Raw genomic sequence first — 18110 nt, forward strand, 5'->3', positions numbered from 1 at the left:
CCATGTCACTTCTGTGTGACTTAACCATACGTATTTACACATACATTCTGTATCCATCACTCCTAAGCCAAATTTAGTATGCATCTGTCCATTCTTTTCTTAGCTGTATCCTCGCACAAAGAAAGGCAAATCAATGGCACAGAGAGACAACTGAAGGCATTTATTTTTTCTTGAAACTCATTTGCCGTAAAACCAACCAACCACCTGAGATAAGGAAAATGGTGGTCATGTTTTGCCTTCTCTTTGTCAAAGGTAAACAAAATGGCACATACTCCCTACTAGGTCTGACATGCCACTCTCACATCCTTTTTAATCACTGGATTGTGGAGGGAGAGCATGATTCCTCTCCATTCTTTTCCCCTTCTCTCAGACTGAGCTGAATAAAATGATGTGGATTAAGTTTGTTTGCTTTCCCCAATCCCATGCTACTATTTCTATATTTAATAAACAAGCAAAAAACTCCCCTAACCCACCTGTCCTGCTCTCCTAGAGATGAATTTGGCCTCCTTTGCAAAAATTGCTAAAATTACAAACATCAAATAATTTTAAACAGTATGCCCTGAAAAATGTGAGAAAATTCTTCCCTTAATATTCCAAATTCTGTAACTTGTGGCAAAGTTAGCCACATAATATGCCTTAAAAATACGAATTGCAGGGCGCCTGGGTGGCTCGGTCGTTGGGCGTCTGCCTTCGGCTCAGGTCATGGTCCCAGGGTCCTGGGATCGAGCCCCGCATCGGGCTCCCTGCTCCGCGGGAAGCCTGCTTCTCCCTCTCCCACTCCCCCTGCTTGTATTTCCTCTCTCGCTGTGTCTCTCTCTGTCAAATAAATAAATAAAATCTTTAAAAAAAAAAAAATACGAATTGCAAGAAAGCAAACACTACATGACAATTCTGAGACTTTAAACGGTTTCATAAAGGCCCCAGGGGTATAGGAAATCTTAAAATGATCTCATACATAGTCACATGTCACTGCTTACAGGGAAATAACACTCCACATTCCAAATAGATTAAATTCCTAACCTGTTTATATGCTCTATTCTAATTATGTTCCACTCTGAGGAACTCTTTTCTTTAGCTAACCACCTTACAGACTAAAGTCTCACTATAAAGCACATGTGTGTCCTACGACATGGAGGATCACCCCTCAAATTACCACCGTCGTAATCAGAATGTTGAAGCATGTGTGGATGGGTCTTCTGGTTTTTAGAATATTGGAGAGTCATTACAATCCTGAGGACTGTTTTTCCTTAAAGACTCATTAGGGCACAATTTAGCATTAAACATTTATTAAAAAGCCTAACAAGACAAAGATTGAATTGTTTTAGAAATGAATAGAAAATTCTTGGCCTTTTTCACATGTTAAGTACGAGGCATCGTCACAGATTATGGAATTCTGTTGAAGCCTCAGCATCCTATGGCAGCCTTTACTGCATGCTGAAAATAATAACTTTTATTTAAAGAGTTCCATACGTGGGAGGCATTGTGCTAGGTGGCTGAAACATTTATTATCTCATGTAATCTTCACCATCCATAAGGTGCTTATTAACTCTTAAGAGTAGTGATGATGCATCCCAGAATTGCTTCTCATTCCACTGCTTTCAAAATACATTTCTAGGGATAGGACTCAGGCATTGGTATGTTTTTAAAACTCACCAGGGGATTCTAATGCAAAACCACAATCCAGAATCACTGTTAGTCGGATTTAAAAGCAGCAGTATCTTAACTCAAAAATAAGCCTCAGCAGCACAGCTGGCCCTCTCCAATACACCATAACCCCCACAAGGACGTTGGGAAGACTCCCAACAGACTTCCCTCATATCCAGGGATTCCACCTTCTATTGACCTCCTGCTGGCACAATCTCCTCCAGAACTACATGCTATGACCATAGTCTCCCATTTCTCCTCAAACTATGCTACTCCTCACCATCTTCCATTCCACATCATCCCCTTTTGGGAGAATATAAACTGGGTGTTACAGCGCAACTAATGAATCATTGAACACTACATCAAAAACTAATGATGTACTATATGTTGGCTAATCGAATTTAAATACAAAATAAAAAAATAAACTGATCATCAGGTTAAAATAATTTCCACAAAAACACGAACAAGCAAAAAAATGAACCGAACGACTTGACACTCCTATTTCTGAAAAGTTGCTAATACCTTTTGTTTTGGCCTCAAGCAGTGTGGATGAATAGGAGGGGTGCTTTGGAGTAAAAATTCTCTCATTTCCTTGTACAAAACAATGTTCACTTAGATACTATTTGCTGCTTTCAGGATATAAATATGTGGGGTATTAATGTGAGAGCAGCCAGAAAGAGATTAGCTAAATTGTTCCAATAATTACTCAAAATGGCAGTATAACTCCCATCATTTGAACCTCCCCTCCAAAGGCAAAAAATTAAAATGCAAATATTACTTTCAGTATTTTCAACAATTCACTTATTTTCAAAGTGTTCTTTTAAAAGTGCACCTTAGGGGCACCTGGGTGGCTCAGTTGGTTAAGCCTCTGCCTCCGGCTCAGGTCATGATCCCAGGGTCCTGGGATCGAGCCCCCGCATTGGGCTTACTGCTCAGCGGGGAGCCTGCTTCTCCCTCTCCTGCTCCCGCTCCCCGTTTGTGCTGTCAAATAAATATAATCTTTAAAAAATTTTTTAAATAAATAATAAAGTGCTCCTTAGGGATGCCTGGCTGGCTTAGTTGGGAGAGGGGGCAATTCTTGATCTTGGAGTCATGAGTTCAAGCCCCACGCTGGGTATAGAGATTACTTAAAAAAAAAAAAAACTCCATAAATTTTGCATAGAAAAGGTCTTTATGATAGCAACGTATGTGAAATAGGGGGAGAACAATGAAGAAGTTTATTTAACAGTGGTAGTTATACACTGACCCAACTATCAATAAGCTACACCACCATATTACCAAACAGTGCCCTTTCCACGCTTTTCCCTCTGGCTTTTAAAATTCCATCCAGTTTTTCTACTACCAAGTTTATATTCCCCCCAACATGGCAAAAGCTCAGACATTAGTAATTCCTAATTAAACAAGAACCCAATTCAAGATCCTTTATATAATAAAGTTCTCTGGCTTGAATTTCAATCCTAATTTTTAGGGCACCACCAAATTCCACCATTCAACAGTACCTAGTGCAACAACTCAAGAGATACACACTTACCTAAGATTTTTGGGGGGCAGGCTTCCCAGTTTCACAATATAAATTGTAAACGGAGATTGGTAACATACAGGAATAAAAGTCGTTGGTTCAATATTAACTCATATATAGAGTGAAAAAACTATGGAACAGGCATGCCTGGTTAGCTGTCAGAAGAGCATGCGACTCTTGATCTTAGGTCATGAGTTCGAGCCCCACATTGGGTGTAGAGATTAAATAAATAAAACTTAAAAAACCGGGCGCCTGGGTGGCTCAGTCGTTAAGCGTCTGCCTTCGGCTCAGGTCATGGTCCCAGGGTCCTGGGATCGAGTCCCGCATCGGGCTCCCTGCTCTGCGGGAAGCCTGCTCCTCCCTCTCCCACTCCCCCTGCTTGTGTTCCTGCTCTCGCTGTGTCTCTCTCTGTCAAAAATAAATAAATAAAATCTTTAAAAAAAAAAAAAAAAAAAAAAAACTTAAAAAACCTACAGAAAACCTGTCTGGGGAAGCTCGTTCACCATAAAAATGGGGGATGTAAAAAAAAAGACCATATTGCAACAGAATGAACTAAGTGAATGACAAGGCATGATAGTACATGGGGACTTGATCCCAAAAGGCCACATTGGTGAGTAAGAGGAGTGGAAATTCAGTTTCTTGAGAACCAATATGGAAGAACTGCATTAACAGGGATCAGACCTATTCTCTAGTCCTAGTTTCATAATCCTCTGTGTGACAAGTAACAACCCTCAGGAACTCAGCTTCCTCATCTCTAAAACGGGTTAGAATTAGGTAATCTTAATCTCTCCAGCTCTAATATTCTGTTTACTAGTTTTAGAGCTGTTACCCTTCCCCACACATTTGAATTTAAAAACTGTAGTGCCCTGCATATTTAAGGCTGTAAGAGTGGAGATATGTGGATAAGTATTTTCTGTCCTTCAACATCCTCAAGGAACGAAGACTCTATTTTGGGTTAGGGAATATTTATTCATCAAAGGAGGCTAGAATGGTTGAGTGATTTATCGGCAGAGTTAGCAAACTCAACTTTCTCTTAGCTGCATGTACTAACCCATTCTGCCAGGTAGTGGTTACAGAGAATACTTGGGAGTAAATCCACATCATGACCCAATTTTTGCTAGTAAAGTTGCGTATTTGGAACTGCCTAAGCTTTTTAAACAAAGAGGCTGAAACATCAGTTACTAGTCATTTATAAACTTTGTTATTCTTTGTTTTGTATCAGTCTGTCAGGAATGCAGTGTAGCTTTATTTCTTCCTTGAAATGTTACTTCTAGCAGCCTACTCATTTCATGGTTTTTTCTAAGCTTCTCAATATTCTTCAGAATAAAGAAAACAGCTCATTTTAAACAAGAAGTTTATTTAAACAACAAGACGCTTGACTTGAAGGGAAAACTATCTAGGATTCATTTCTTTTAGAGTAATTTATCCCTACTTAAAGACAGATTGCCCTACATGTAACAGCTACGTACAAAAAAGTTATAAAATTGTCCTTGGTTTTACAATGATAAATGAAAAACATTAAAATTCTCCAATCGAACAAGGTATGCAAGGATTTTTATGTTGTTCTTTTTTTGTTAAACAGTGAGAGCAAAATAACTTACTGGAATATAAAGATAAGAGCTGACTGAGCATGCCACTAATGGAGAGAGGGGGTATTTTCACAGAAGCAGTATTTTCCCCCATCCCATCTCCATTTGATGTCGATCAAAACATACTATTGGCCATTTAGTTAAAAAAAAAATGCAATATGCTTGTGCACATACACAGTTACTTTATGTACAATAAAGGAATGGGGAAGGGGAAAATGAAAGAATAGAGAAAACTATACTGTAGTAGTCAGGATGTGGTGGAACCAAATTGTGGCTTTCTAATTGAGAATGTCTTCTTGGTCTGGAGGAACAGAGTTCTGGAGTAAAGTAGCAGGTTCCCTTTTTAGTAGACACCTCCTGTCTGCTGCTGGAACACATCAATTGTATCTTCATCCTCCATTTCCAACTGGCATACGAGAGAAGAAAAACAAATGGAAGGCCACTGATTACCAGCTCTTAAGATCTGTAACTCTCAAGTACCCCGAAAACTGCACAAGTTCCACCCAATTTCAGTGTTCATTATTGTGGACATCCCATAGCTTAATGTAGCACCAGTCTTAACTTTTCACTTGGTCTTCCTTATATGAAGATTATAGAAAACTTAGTTTTTAAGTGAAAAAGCTGGGGAGCACCTGGGTGGCTCAATTGGTTAAGCATCTGCCTTCGGCTTGGATCATGATCCCAGTATCCTGGGATCAAGGTCCACATCGGGCTCTCTGCTCAGCAGGGAATCTGCTTCTCCCTCTTCCCTGCTTGTGCCACCCCCCTCTCAAATAAATAAAATCTTAAAAAATAAGAATTTTAAGTGAAAAAGCTGAATATGTGCACGAGTTAAACTGCCTCCCTTTTAATTATTGAAAATAAAAATGTTATAAAAATGATAAATTTATCACTTATCATAATGATAAAAATAAAGAATTATATAAAAGGGCTCCTGGGTGGCTCAGTCGTTAAGCGTCTGCCTTTGGCTCGGGTCATGATAGCAGGGTCCTGGGATCGAGCCCTGAATTAGGCTCCCTGCTCAGTGGGAAGCCTGCTTCTCCCTCTCCTACTGCCCCCCTGCTTGTGTTCCTGCTCTCGCTGTCTGTCTCTGTCAAATAAATAAATAAAATCTTAAAAAAAAAAAAAAAAAAGACATAAAAAACAAAATAAATGGAAATAAGAATATGTGTAAAGGGTCTCACTGCAATGTTGTTTAAATGAGCAAAAGACTGGAAATAACCTAAATATCAATAGAAACTCAAAGAAATGTGGTACACTCTTAACATGAAATACCACACAGATTTACATGTGTAGAAATGCAACTATCCCTAAGATATAATATTAGGCTAAAAACAAACTTAAAAACTAGGTAGCAGAGTGCCTGGGTGGCTCAGTCAGTTGGGCGTCCGACTCTTGATTTCAGCTTGGGTCATGACCTCAAGGTGGTGAGATCCAGCCCTGAGTTGGGCTCCAGGCTCAGCAGTCTGCCTGGGATCCTCTCTTCCCCCTTTTCCCTCTCCCCTTCCCTCTGCTCATGCTCAATAAATAAATACATAAAATCTTAAAAAAAACCAAAACCAAAACCAAAAAAACTAACGAAATGGCAAAAGTGCTTACAATATGACTATATTTGTATTTCTAAAAGTGTGTTTGTGTATGCGCACGCAGGCATAGCATGAATGCATCCTGGCATGTGCAGGAAGCATTGCAGTTAGCTCTGTGCAGTAAGGGAAGGAATATGTGTAAGGACAGATTTATTAAAAAACTACTTTAAATTTTAAACTGTAACTCACAAACTAAGTTTGCAAGGCTCACTACCCACACATTATACATAAAAGAACCATCCTTTCTACCACAGTAGAAAAATCTTAGTACATATGGCAATCCTATGAAATAAATAACCTTTGTAACAGTTTATTATGCTGAGGGCGCCTGGGTGGCTCAGTTGTTAAGCGTCTGCCTTCGGCTCAGGTCGATCCCAGAGTCCTGGGATCGAGCCCCACATCGGGCTCCCTGCTCCACGGGAAGCCTGCTTCTCCCTCTCCCACTCCCCCTGCTTGTGTTCCCTCTCTCGCTGTGTCTCTGTCAAATAAATAAATAAAATCTTAAAAAACAAAACAAACAAAACCCCACAGTTTATTATGCTGATAATTACCCTCAAAAAACACATTCTAAAAACTGGTAATTTGGGGGGAGAAAAACAAAAACAAAAATCAAGAACCCTGGATACCTAAAGACAAGAAAGGGAATCATTTCTAACGAAGTTCAAATACACTAAAAGTAGGACTGTGGCATTAAAATGTTAATGACTAAGTCTCAATTCCCTCTTTTGTAAATTGAAATAGCATTCAGTTATAAGAATTAAATGAGTCGAAGAAAATATTTAAAGAACGGTGGGCACTTAATTATATTACTATTAAAACTGGTCATTAAGATGTTCTAATTTTTACTTCTATTTAATAAACATTGGGAGAATAATTCTAAAATGAGTCAATTTCATTCTACAGTTAAATTCAATTTCAAATATTCAAAGGAATTCGATTCCACATTCAAAGATTTTATAATGCAGTTCTGAACAAATCCTCGTCACAGTTTAATATTTGCAGCCAGCAACGTAGAGACAAGAACTTGTTTATGGTGGTGGGTGAGAGCATCAAAAGACAGCAAATACATTCTAAACATCCAAGTTTAGCATAATAGGTTTTTATTCTTTTTAAACCATCAAAACATGTCTTCAGCCTATCTACTAAAATAAAACCCCCAGGATGTTACATTTATAGTGAAACTTGAAATGCCTTTAAGGATAGAAGAGTTTTTCCTGTCTCTCATTCACCAAGAGAATTCAGCTCCTCCTTGTGGCTACCTACTATAACTGCTTCTTAGAGACTCATCACAGGAAATTACTTCAAAATACTCTTCCCTCAATTACAAACCAGACATTTCAAAAAAAAATTTTTTTTTTTAAGATTTTATTTATTTGACAGAGAGAGACACAGCAAGAGAGGGAACACAAGCAGGGGGAGTGAGAGAGGGAGAAGCAGGCCTCCCACAGAGCAGGGAGCCCAATACGGGGCTGGATACCAGGACCCCGGGATCATGACCTGAGCTGAAAGCAGACGCTTAACGGCTGAGCCACCCAGGTGCCCCAACATTTCAAATTTTTGAAGGTTATCAACAAAACCACAACCAGGGTAGGCTGCTTCACTCCTACCATATTTACCACTTTCTAGTTTTTATGGACTGATAAATTTAAAAGTAGAAAGGCTCCAATTTAAACTTCTATCAAAATATTTTTTCCCTAAACTAGAAGTCTTGAGTGGAACCCGAGAGGGTAAAAAGAAACAAAGACAAAGAGCTTCTGCCATAGAAGACCGCCCAGCTGATATCTTACAAAGTGACATGTGAAGAGATAAAGGGATCAGACACAGCATCACCTTTTGCAGAGGCTTTGGAAAGCCACATAGTATCAAGAACCCTACTGATCGAGCAAAACCATCAAGATACTTCCAGTTAGAGCCCCAAGATCCCTTTAGTTCACAAGGACAACTAAAAGAGATTTCAGCATGAGAAGTAAAAAGACTCAGGATCAACAGCCAACCAATCACCTGTGGGGGAACCCGGAGTATGATCAAGAGCTATAGCAACAAAAACAGCATTCTGAATTATTTTCTCCAAAAAATGCTGGCAATAGGAAAGAATGGATTAAATTAAATGACCTGTCAGCTTTACAAAATGATAACTGGATATTTAAAAACCACGGACATATCCTGAAGAAATACTAATATTCATGATATTTTAGAGTTTTGCACTTGGGTGAAAAACTGTATTCCAATGTCTAAAAGTTTACAAATAAAAACAAGGCTGTTGAGAAAATTACAAAACACTGACTTTTCTAGTTAGCACAAAGAGATTTTTACCTGTGCAGGTGTGTCTGTTTCATTGATTGGCTGCCCATCAAATCGGAATCTGATCTGCCTCATTGACAAACCCTACAAGAGAGTTTAAAAGCAGTAAGAATGCAAAGAAACAGAACTAAAATTATATGCATACTTAGCCATAAATATATTAAAAGAGAAACCTAAATAAACAATCATCAACATGTTAACATTTCTGTGTGAATAAAAAGATTTGGCATGACTTTCACACTTTCTTTGAACTATGTTTGAACTTCTTTGGAAAAATGATTTTTTAAAAAGATTTTATTTATTTCAGAGAGAGAGAGAGAGAGAACAAGCTGGGGGAGGAACAGAGGGAGAGAGAAAAGCAGACTCCCCACTGAGCAGGCTGACTTGGGGCTTGATCCCGGAATTCCAGGATCATGACCTGAGCCAAAAGCAGACGCTTAAACAACTGACCACCCGGGTGCCCCCAAAATGATTTTTTTAAAAAAGGTCTTTTTAGGGGCACCTGGGTGGCTCAGTTGGTTAAGCAGCCAACTCTTGATTTTGGCTCAGATCACAATCTCAGGGTCATGAGATGGAGCCCCAAGTCACGCTCTGTGCTCAGCACAGAGTCTACTTGAGATTCTCTCTCCCTCTCCCGGTGCCCCTCCCTCAACTCACACTCCCACTCTCTCAAATAAATCAATCTTGAAAAAAAAAAAAAGGTCGTTTAAAAAAGCTGTATTACTTTGAGACCACAGCTACTCCAAGCTTGAATAGATTATAGCTTCAAACTATTTTTTTTTAAAGATTTTATTTATTCATGAGAGGCAGAGGGAGAAGCAGGCTTTCCGTGAAGCAGAAAGCCCGATGTGGGACTTGATCCCAGGACCCCGGGATCATGACCTGAGCCAAAGGCAGACGCTTAACAACTGAGCCACCCAGGTGCCCCAGTCAAACTGCATTTAAATGAGTTAGAAAGATACTGAAATTTAAAGTAACATATTTGCACAGCGACATTCTTCTGTGCGTTTAAAGAGCTCTCCAAAAAGGGGGAAAAAACCCACCCTTAATAATGAAAACTGTAAGTCACCTAAATAAATGTAATGATTAAAATTTTGCCTTAAAGCTACTTAACCTTCATTTCTATCCAAACAATTCCTTTCACCAAGCAAGAGTAACCTATGTCAAAACCCAGCACAACGTTAGGCACACCGCAAGAATTCAACAAGTTCTTACCCTTCGGTAATCAACATTTCCACCATAACTGTCCTAAAACCATCCATAAGCACACAAGCTTAAAACTGTGGAATACCTCAAAAGAACCACCTGCTTTTAAAATTCCTTCTCAGTACTTACCCAGACCAGCAATGATTATTTGTCAACCTCTCACTAAAAAGCATGCTCCAGGAGGGACAAGAACCTAAGACTGTCGTGGTTATACTGCATTCCTTGCACACAGCAGGTGCTCATGGGTACGTTACTGATGGAATAAAATGGATGAAATGCAGGATCTACCTTACCATGCTTCATTTTATTTAAAAATAAATCTAAAGCTACTAAGTTGAGGAGCAACTTTATTACAAAAAGGGAATTTTAAAATTACATTACTAGAGTTTAGCTTCAAGAAATTTTTATATTTAAGGAGATAAATGAGCCTAAGTATGCCCCTTCTGCAAAACAGATTCGGAAGTTTTACTGATCATTACCTACCTGGGTGGGGAAAAGGGGAAAGGAACAAAGTAGCAAAGCTGGTAACTGCAGCCAAATGAAGACAAGAGAGGAAAATAAAGTATCTTTGGAGACATGCTGTGAATACATTAACTGGAAAAAGAGCTTTTAAGGAAGCACTCTACAAAAAAAAAAAAAAATCACTCCTGTATCATACTCAAATCACCAGCTATAATTACTGTTACACAAATCCCTGCTTCAACTTAACTGAGTTCCTAGGACTAGAATATTGAAACAAAGTGCTCAATACTTATATGACACCTGTATTCCTTTATTTAACATGGATTCATTAAGTCTGTCTTTAAAACTACCTTTAACATGAAGATCCTATTACCTTCCTTTAAAACTCTAGTCTGTGACACGTAACACTTTCAGACTAGCCTTTGTCTTGAGGAATACAAGCAATTCCCAGACCAGATAGGAGACATCCACAACCTTAATTCATTCCTCATGACATCCAAATTTAACTTGTGATTATGCAAAGCAACCATGAATTAAATGCCAAGCCATTAACTACTAACTATACATTTGCAAACAATCCATCGAAGACCCATTGCTGTAACAAAATACTAAGCCATATGCTGGGTTCTCCCTCTGCTATATCCACTAGGAAGGTCCTAAGGTCAATGGCATGGCCGTTCAAAACAAGAGGGGAAAAAAACACAAGCCCAGAACACGCATCATATTCCTTTATTACTACCTGTTTGCATGCTTTTCCTTAACAATAAAATGTTTTATTTTGCTACAAATCAAAAGTCCAAAATTCAGGAGACTTGCCTTTCAGATTCCATGAATCCTGTAAATTCAAACAATGAACTTACATTAAACCAGTATTTGGGTTCCACTTCTGAGTAAATTTTATCTCTGAGCTTTACCTTCAGAGTTGTACCACAGAAGAGCTCTGTGAGGTTATCTCTTTGGATCCCTATTTCTTCGTTTCACAAAAATGAACGGGACTAAACCAATGAATCAGCCTGGGCTCTCTGAATGCACTTAACATTCCATGAAAGAATCTGTTATAGTAAATGCACACTAGAGTGGAATAGTATGCCCTCAGCCAAAAGCTATACAGCTGACAAAGTGGGCAAACTCAATTCTACATGTGAATAGAAAATTTATTTACAAACCAACCTCTGGAGGCAGTTTGAACGTTCTCTATCACTTTATAAGCATTTATTGAACACACTCTATATGTCAGGGAGTGGTTTAAGTTCTAGAGAAATAGTGAACAAAAAGGCCCTATGCTCATGTAGCTTACATTTTAATGGAGAGACAAATACAGTGATCAATACAAAAAACAAAAACAGTGAGAGGACCGAGTGATGGGAGCAGAAGCACTCTGAATTAATCAGGAAAGTCTCTGAAGTTAGTAATCAACCAAGAGTGGAATAAAATGGTTGAGGGCTCAGCACTATCCAAGAGAAATATGTGAGCTACATATATAATTTTAATTTTTCTAATTGCCACGTTAAAAGCAGGTAAAATTTTAAATGTTGTAAATCAATATATTAAAAATCCTTTTGTTTTAACATGTAATTAACATTTGAAAAATTAAGATATTTTACTTTTCCCACTATAAGTTTTCAAAATTTGGCATATATTGTACACTTTCCAGCACATATTAATTTGGACTAGCCATGTTTCAGGAGGTAAACAGTCACACGTGGCTTGTGGCTACTGTTTTGAACAGTACAGGTTTAAGTAGAGAACAGAATTTGTTGATGGATTTTATAGGAGTTCTAAAGCATCAAAGATGATCCCAAGATTCTGACCTCCCAACTAAATGTAACCTAGTGCTATTTATTGAGAGGGGACACCAGAGAAAAAGATTTCTAGGAGTAGAATCAAGAGTCTTTTGCACATTCAATTTGAGATGCCTATTAGACATCTACTGGAACTCCTCCAAAGATCCAATGCCAACTGAGTTCATTAGAAAGTAAATATGAGCATTCAATTAATCTTGATAAGAAATCCTTAGTCAAGAATCCTGAACTGTCAAAAAAAACACAAAAAACCACCTTTAACTATGCAAATTAGATTGGATAAATATTTTAGACTTTTGGGGCGCCTGGGTGGCTTAGTCGTTAAGCGTCTGCCTTCGGCTCAGGTCATGATCCCAGGGTCCTGGGATCGAGCCCCGCATCGGGCTCCCTGCTCGGCGGGAGGCCTGCTTCTCCCTCTCCCACTCCCCCTGCTTGTGTTCCCTCTCTCGCTATGTCTCTGTCAAATAAATAAATAAAATCTTAAAAAGAGAAAAAATTTTTTAGAATTTTTAAAGGCATTATACCTACACTTAAAAAGCAGGGATCAGCCCAATTAGGTGACACTTCAACTCCCTCTTCCTTAGAATGAGAGAAGTAAACATTTGAAAAGTAAACAGGGATCTTGTTTCAATCGAAACTCTGAGGTTATTCCCAATTTAAAAAGAAAATGGGAACTAATCTTTCCAAATTTTCCTGAATCTTATCTTCAAATTCTATTTGCATTCCAAGTGATATGCAGTGGAATTATATTTTTTATGGATTACCAATACTTTTTCCCCTAGTGCAAATTAAGAGTGGCCCCAAGTTTAGTCAACTTAAACCTAACTGAAAAAATTTAAGAAAAACTTTATTTACATGAGTAATGCACTAAAAAAAAATTTTTTTTTGACAGTGAGAGCAGAAACACAAGCAGGGGGAGTGGGAGAGGGAGAAGCAGGCCACCTGCCAAGCAGGGAGCCCGATGCAGGGCTCCATCCCAGGACCCTGGGATCATGACCTGAGCTGAAGGCAGATGTTCAACGACTGAGCCACCCAGGCGCCCCAATACACTAAATTTTAACATACCAGGAAAATCGCCGAATTCTTGATTGACCTACTAACTCAATCTTACAGAACAATCTCATAAAGACAATCTGCAATATGGGATGTGCTATGTGTCTTTGTTTTTCTGGCATACGGTATAAAGCCCCAGCACATGGTAGGCATCTGATAAATATCAGATAAGTAAAAAGTTCCTTTGGGTCCCCTACAAGAAATACATAAGTCTTAAATATGAACAGTCTAGGATTAATAGAAGTTATCAATAGATATGTATAATAAAATGTTAATGGTTAAACTAGGTAGTAAGCACGTGGGTATTCAATGAAGTTTTTCAACTTTGCATTACAGTTGAGTTTCCATATTAAGTTTTGGAAAAAATAGGACCGTTTAAAAAATGTATGACCATCTAAAATCTAAAACTTGGTAACGAGAAAAGATAGGCAGAGAATTTTGTTGAAAACCACTAAATCTAGGGCGCCTGGGTGGCTTCGGCTCAGGTCATGATCCCGGGGTCCTGGGATCGAGCCCCACATCGGGCTCCCTGCTCCTCGGGAAGCCTGCTTCTCCCTCTCCCATTCCCCCTGCTTGTGTTCCTGCTCTCGCTATGTCTCTCTGTCAAATAAATAAATATTAAAAAAAAAAAAAAAACACTAAATCTAAGCGTGAGTTTCTACTTTGTAAGGTATGCTATGTAAAAGTTCTACAAGATTACCTTTTAAAATTCCCCTGTAACCTGAAGGGGCACTAGTGTTCAAATATGGAAGACGCTAGAGTAAGAATTCTTTAGCACAAGTAGGAAGTACATATTTATTAGTGTGTAGAGGGATTTCACCAAAATTCTTCAAATAAGAGTACACTGAAAATCATTGTCTTTTAAAGAACTATAGGGGCGCCTGGGTGGCTCAGTCATTAAGCATCTGCCTTTGGCTTAGGTCATGGTCCCAGGGCCCTGGGATGGAGCCCCACATCGGGCTCCCTCCTCTGCGGGAAGCCTGCTTCTCCCTCTCCCCCTGCTTGTGTTCCTGCTCTATCTGTCTGTCAAATAAATAAATGAAATCTTTAAAAAAAAAAAAAAAAGAACTTTAAGATTAGTTTACGTATGAAGATAAAAATCATATAAGCACAGTATTCTATTATAAATAAATTAGACATAAAACAAAGTTTCAATCTCAAAATGAAGTTTATCCTCAGTTTCTTCCAAATGCCCTTAGAGCTCATGCAGGAAGTCCAAATATCAACTCAAACTCAATCTCCCAACTTCTATAGGTTTAAGTCTTACTCTATTTGGAGCCTATTTTTAGGACAATTTGCAATGCAGACAACTTGTTTTTGTCTAAAAGAATGACTTTCCCAACTTTTATATGTTATACATTCAAAGTTGAATAAAAAAATACTTCTGCCAGGTTATTATTGAATTAACTAATAAAGGTATCAGAGTTTTTGTTATACTTGCAAAAGTCATCTTTAAAGTTGCCTCTGTATTGTTACAGATTCAACCTCACAAAAGGAAGCTTCTTTGTCTTAAACTCTGCACTCACCTCCCAGCATCTATTCATCTCTACTTCCTCTTCTTGCTGTCCATTTACTAATTTCTGAGTAGAATGCAAATGTCCCTATAACATAGGAATGTTTCTACCTGACTCAGGAGGTTAAATTTCTTGACATCTACCATTATTTAAGAAAATATTACAATTTTACATGCTTCAGGAAAATTGCAGTTGTTAAACTCAATTTAATTTCCAAATTTGTTTAAATGCTCAAAATGTTTTGATGTGACACAAATTTTAAATGGATTAAAAAAAAAGAGCCTAACAAGAAATTTTATCAAGATCATTCTTATTCTCTTATAAAAGTAAAATCTCATCCCCCTGAGGAACAAATTCTGTGTTGTGGCTATAATTTGATGAATTCTGGCATAGGACTAGAATCATATAGACTATTAACCAAACCATCCTAAGGACTTTCATGAAGCATCAACATGCCAAGTGTAGGATATAACTGATATGTCAAGTATATAAGTGCATTCATTCAACCAAAAGATAATTATAATATTATGCCAGCCTAGTTTCTATTCTCAAAAAAATAAGGTTTTTCTTAATAAGTTTTATTGGAAGTGCGTATGTCAGTTCCTCACCTGTCGTTCACAATAGGCTTTCATTAGTTTACTAAGTGGTGTATGCCTCTTAATCTTAAACTGCACCACAGAACCATCCTGCCCCGCCACCTTCAAATTAATATGATCGTTGTTCTCAGTCTTGACTCCTTCCTGTTGAAAGAAAAATAAAAGTATAATTTGGAAAATGTGAAAAACAAACACCTTTTAAAGTAGCAGCAGCCCAACTTGCTTCAGAAATCAACAGGTTTCTCATTCTGTATGATAAAAGAGTATACAGCTGTTTTCAGCCGCTGAAATCAATCTGAAAGATGAAAAATCCTGGAGCATTGATATTAAATAGCTGTCACAGAAACGGAAAAGTAGCCTACATGCAATACCATCAGCGAAAACCATTGACTTTTATCGATGGGTCCCACTCAATTCACTGAAAGGCACTCCTGCATCTGAATTTTCTAAAACGGCAGATTTTATCCCTCAAAATTTGTCATTTCCCTTAAAAAGATTAAAAATAACCATCCTTTCTCTTTATAAAGCGCTTTAAGTACAGAATGCAAGGATAAAAATCTAGAACTTGCAACCGAAAACTCATTACAACCGTCTTGTTAAAAAGTTACTAAACTCAATTTAATAACTTATATCTCAACTACATTTAAAAAAAACCTAACTGAGGAATATCCCTCGATTCTCTCTGAAGCAGCGGTGGTAACTTAGAACCACTATTCATGTTCGCCTCTATTAGCAGCCTCACTTTTGTTTATTTTCAGTTAAGAGCCCTTATTCTCCCCTCCCCTTTGTTGTCATGGGTCAAATGCAGTTTTCTTCCAAGTCTTCCTTGTAGATTTCCACCCAACCTGAAGTTCACCAAAATCAAAGGCTGATGTAATTCTGTAGCCCCCAAGTCACTTCAGAAAGGAAAGGGGAGGGGGTGTCACAGAACAAACCCTACGAAAGTCCCGTGTGCCAGGATTAGAAGTGTGTGCCTTAGTCCTCACGGGAAGAGCCTCCCGGTGCCTCAAAACCCGCGTTAAAAAGTTAAGCCCTACCAAGTCTTTCTGCTCGCACCTCTGCCTCCAACTTCTCGAAACCGCATGGTCTCGGCAGGTTAGGGGTGATCTGGCACCCAGGCAAAAGCCCCTGCCCAGCCCCCTGGGGACCCCGAAGCCGGGAAAGTGGGAAATACTCCCCGGGAATCCCCGAACCCCCGGCCCCTCACTACGGCCCGATGGGGAACCCATCGGCAGCCCATTGATTCTCCTCGAGCCCTCTCCAGGCCAGCGCGGCGCGGGGCAGGGGTCCCCAGATGCCCGCAGCCCCCCATCCCTGAGGGGGGAAGCCCGGGGTGGAGGAAACTCCCCGCCACCGCGGAGGCGGCAACACCCGCCGCGGCCAGGCGCGGGGTCCGCGGAGGGTGGGGACACCGCGCGCCCTAACGCCCCTCCGCACGCGCGCCCGGCCGGCCGGGCCGGAGGAGCTCCGCTCGCGGCCGATGGGCCCGCGGGCGTCCGCGATTCGCCCGCCCTACTCGCGCCCGGCGCGCACTCCGAGGCGGTCGGGGGCGGGGGAGGGCGGCGGGGCCTCCTCCGGCGCGGGAGGGAGGAAGAAGGGAGGGAGGAAAATGGCGCGGAGCGCCCGGGCCTGAACCGCGGCCGGCCCCGTGGGGGGCCCAGGAAGGCGCGGGGAGCCCGCGGCGGGCTCGGGCCGGACCCCGGCCCGCGCCGTGACCCCGACCGCGCGGCGAGCCGAGGAAGCCAGCGCCGAGCTCACCTTGGGCTTTTCGTCGGCCATGGCGAGCGCCGGAGTCTCCTCAGCTGCCGCTTCACAAAAGAGGTACCAGGTCCGCACCGAACGAGCACACAAGCAGCACCAGGAGCGGCAGAAGAAGGAGGCGGCAGCGGTGGAGGAGGGAGAGGGCGCGCGCACGTCGTGCGCTCCCTCCCCCCACCCTGCGTGCGCGAGCACGAGTCGTCGGGGCTTCCTATTGGTTGCCGCCTCGCGGGAGCGCGCAACGCTTACATAACCACCCCCACCCCCCGCCTCGCACCGCCCTGGCCTGGGCCCGGCGCCCGCCTGGCCGGCGGGAAGAGGCGCGGACACGCGCACCCGGCCCGCCGCGGGGGCGCGCCTGGCTCTGGGCGGGGCTGTATTGTCCTCCTTCTGTGGTGGAGCTTAATCAAAATGGCTTCCAGCTGGTCCTCGGTGGGGACGAGGAGGCTTGAGGCCTAGACGTAAGACTCAGGCCGGGGAAGGCAGACTGAGTAGAGGAGAAAGGGGGAGCCTAAGTAAAAGCCCCAGCAGGAGGATCTGGGAAAAAACCATCTTGTTTGGTGACCCAAATGCAGCTTTCCACACGGTTGGAGGTACATCACACTCACTCAGCCTCTCATCTTTTGAATTTTAAAGCTTCAGCTTCAACCCGCTTCCCACCGGGCTCTTGCTTCAGTGCGGTGCCTCCTTGCTTCTTGCTGGTAAACCCGTACTTGGTTAGCTGAGGAGAAATTTTCATCCTACAAACTCCTTACTCATGGCCTGGCTCCCAACCTCCAAGAGGAAACAGGATCTGTAAGAGTGAACCACTCAATATCCAGCTTCCAAACCAATCGGTCAGGTTAAAAAATAGAAGTAGGTCCCTCCTGTCTTAGGAACAATCCTGACTTCAATGCAGTGGATTCCTCCCGCTACTCTCGGTAGGTTTTATTATTTCCTTCGTCCTGTCTTCCACTCCTCCCTTAGCATAGAAAAAGACTCTTGATTCTGTTTCCTTCTTCTATCTAACTCCATTCTTGGCCAAACATCTTGAAAAACTGTCCATGCCAGCTGCTTCCACTCCCTCACCTCCCACTCACT

The 18110-nt window shown here is 40.9% G+C and overlaps 1 protein-coding gene across 3 annotated transcripts; it reads right to left on the reverse strand.

The window, feature by feature from the left end:
• Positions 1-4500: 4500 nt before the first annotated feature.
• On the reverse strand, positions 4501-17213 carry SUMO2 (small ubiquitin like modifier 2). 3 transcript variants are annotated; one of them, XM_044921820.1, is made up of 5 exons: positions 17031-17204; positions 15285-15416; positions 8652-8723; positions 8340-8415; positions 4501-5158 (listed from the first exon to the last, which is right to left on the reverse strand). In XM_044921820.1, the coding sequence occupies exons 1-5, from the start codon at positions 17049-17051 to the stop codon at positions 5142-5144; spliced, it is 318 nt and encodes a 105-aa protein (XP_044777755.1). In that variant the 5' UTR covers positions 17052-17204; the 3' UTR covers positions 4501-5141. The 3 variants fall into 3 exon arrangements, with proteins under 3 accessions (XP_044777755.1, XP_021536685.1, XP_044777756.1); XM_021681010.1 differs by lacking the exon at positions 8340-8415 and having other exon boundaries at positions 17031-17213; XM_044921821.1 differs by lacking the exons at positions 8340-8415; positions 8652-8723.
• Between the last annotated feature and the right edge of the window lie 897 nt (positions 17214-18110).

Source organism: Neomonachus schauinslandi, chromosome 15, assembly GCF_002201575.2.
Source record: "Neomonachus schauinslandi chromosome 15, ASM220157v2, whole genome shotgun sequence".
NCBI lineage: Eukaryota > Metazoa > Chordata > Mammalia > Carnivora > Phocidae > Neomonachus > Neomonachus schauinslandi.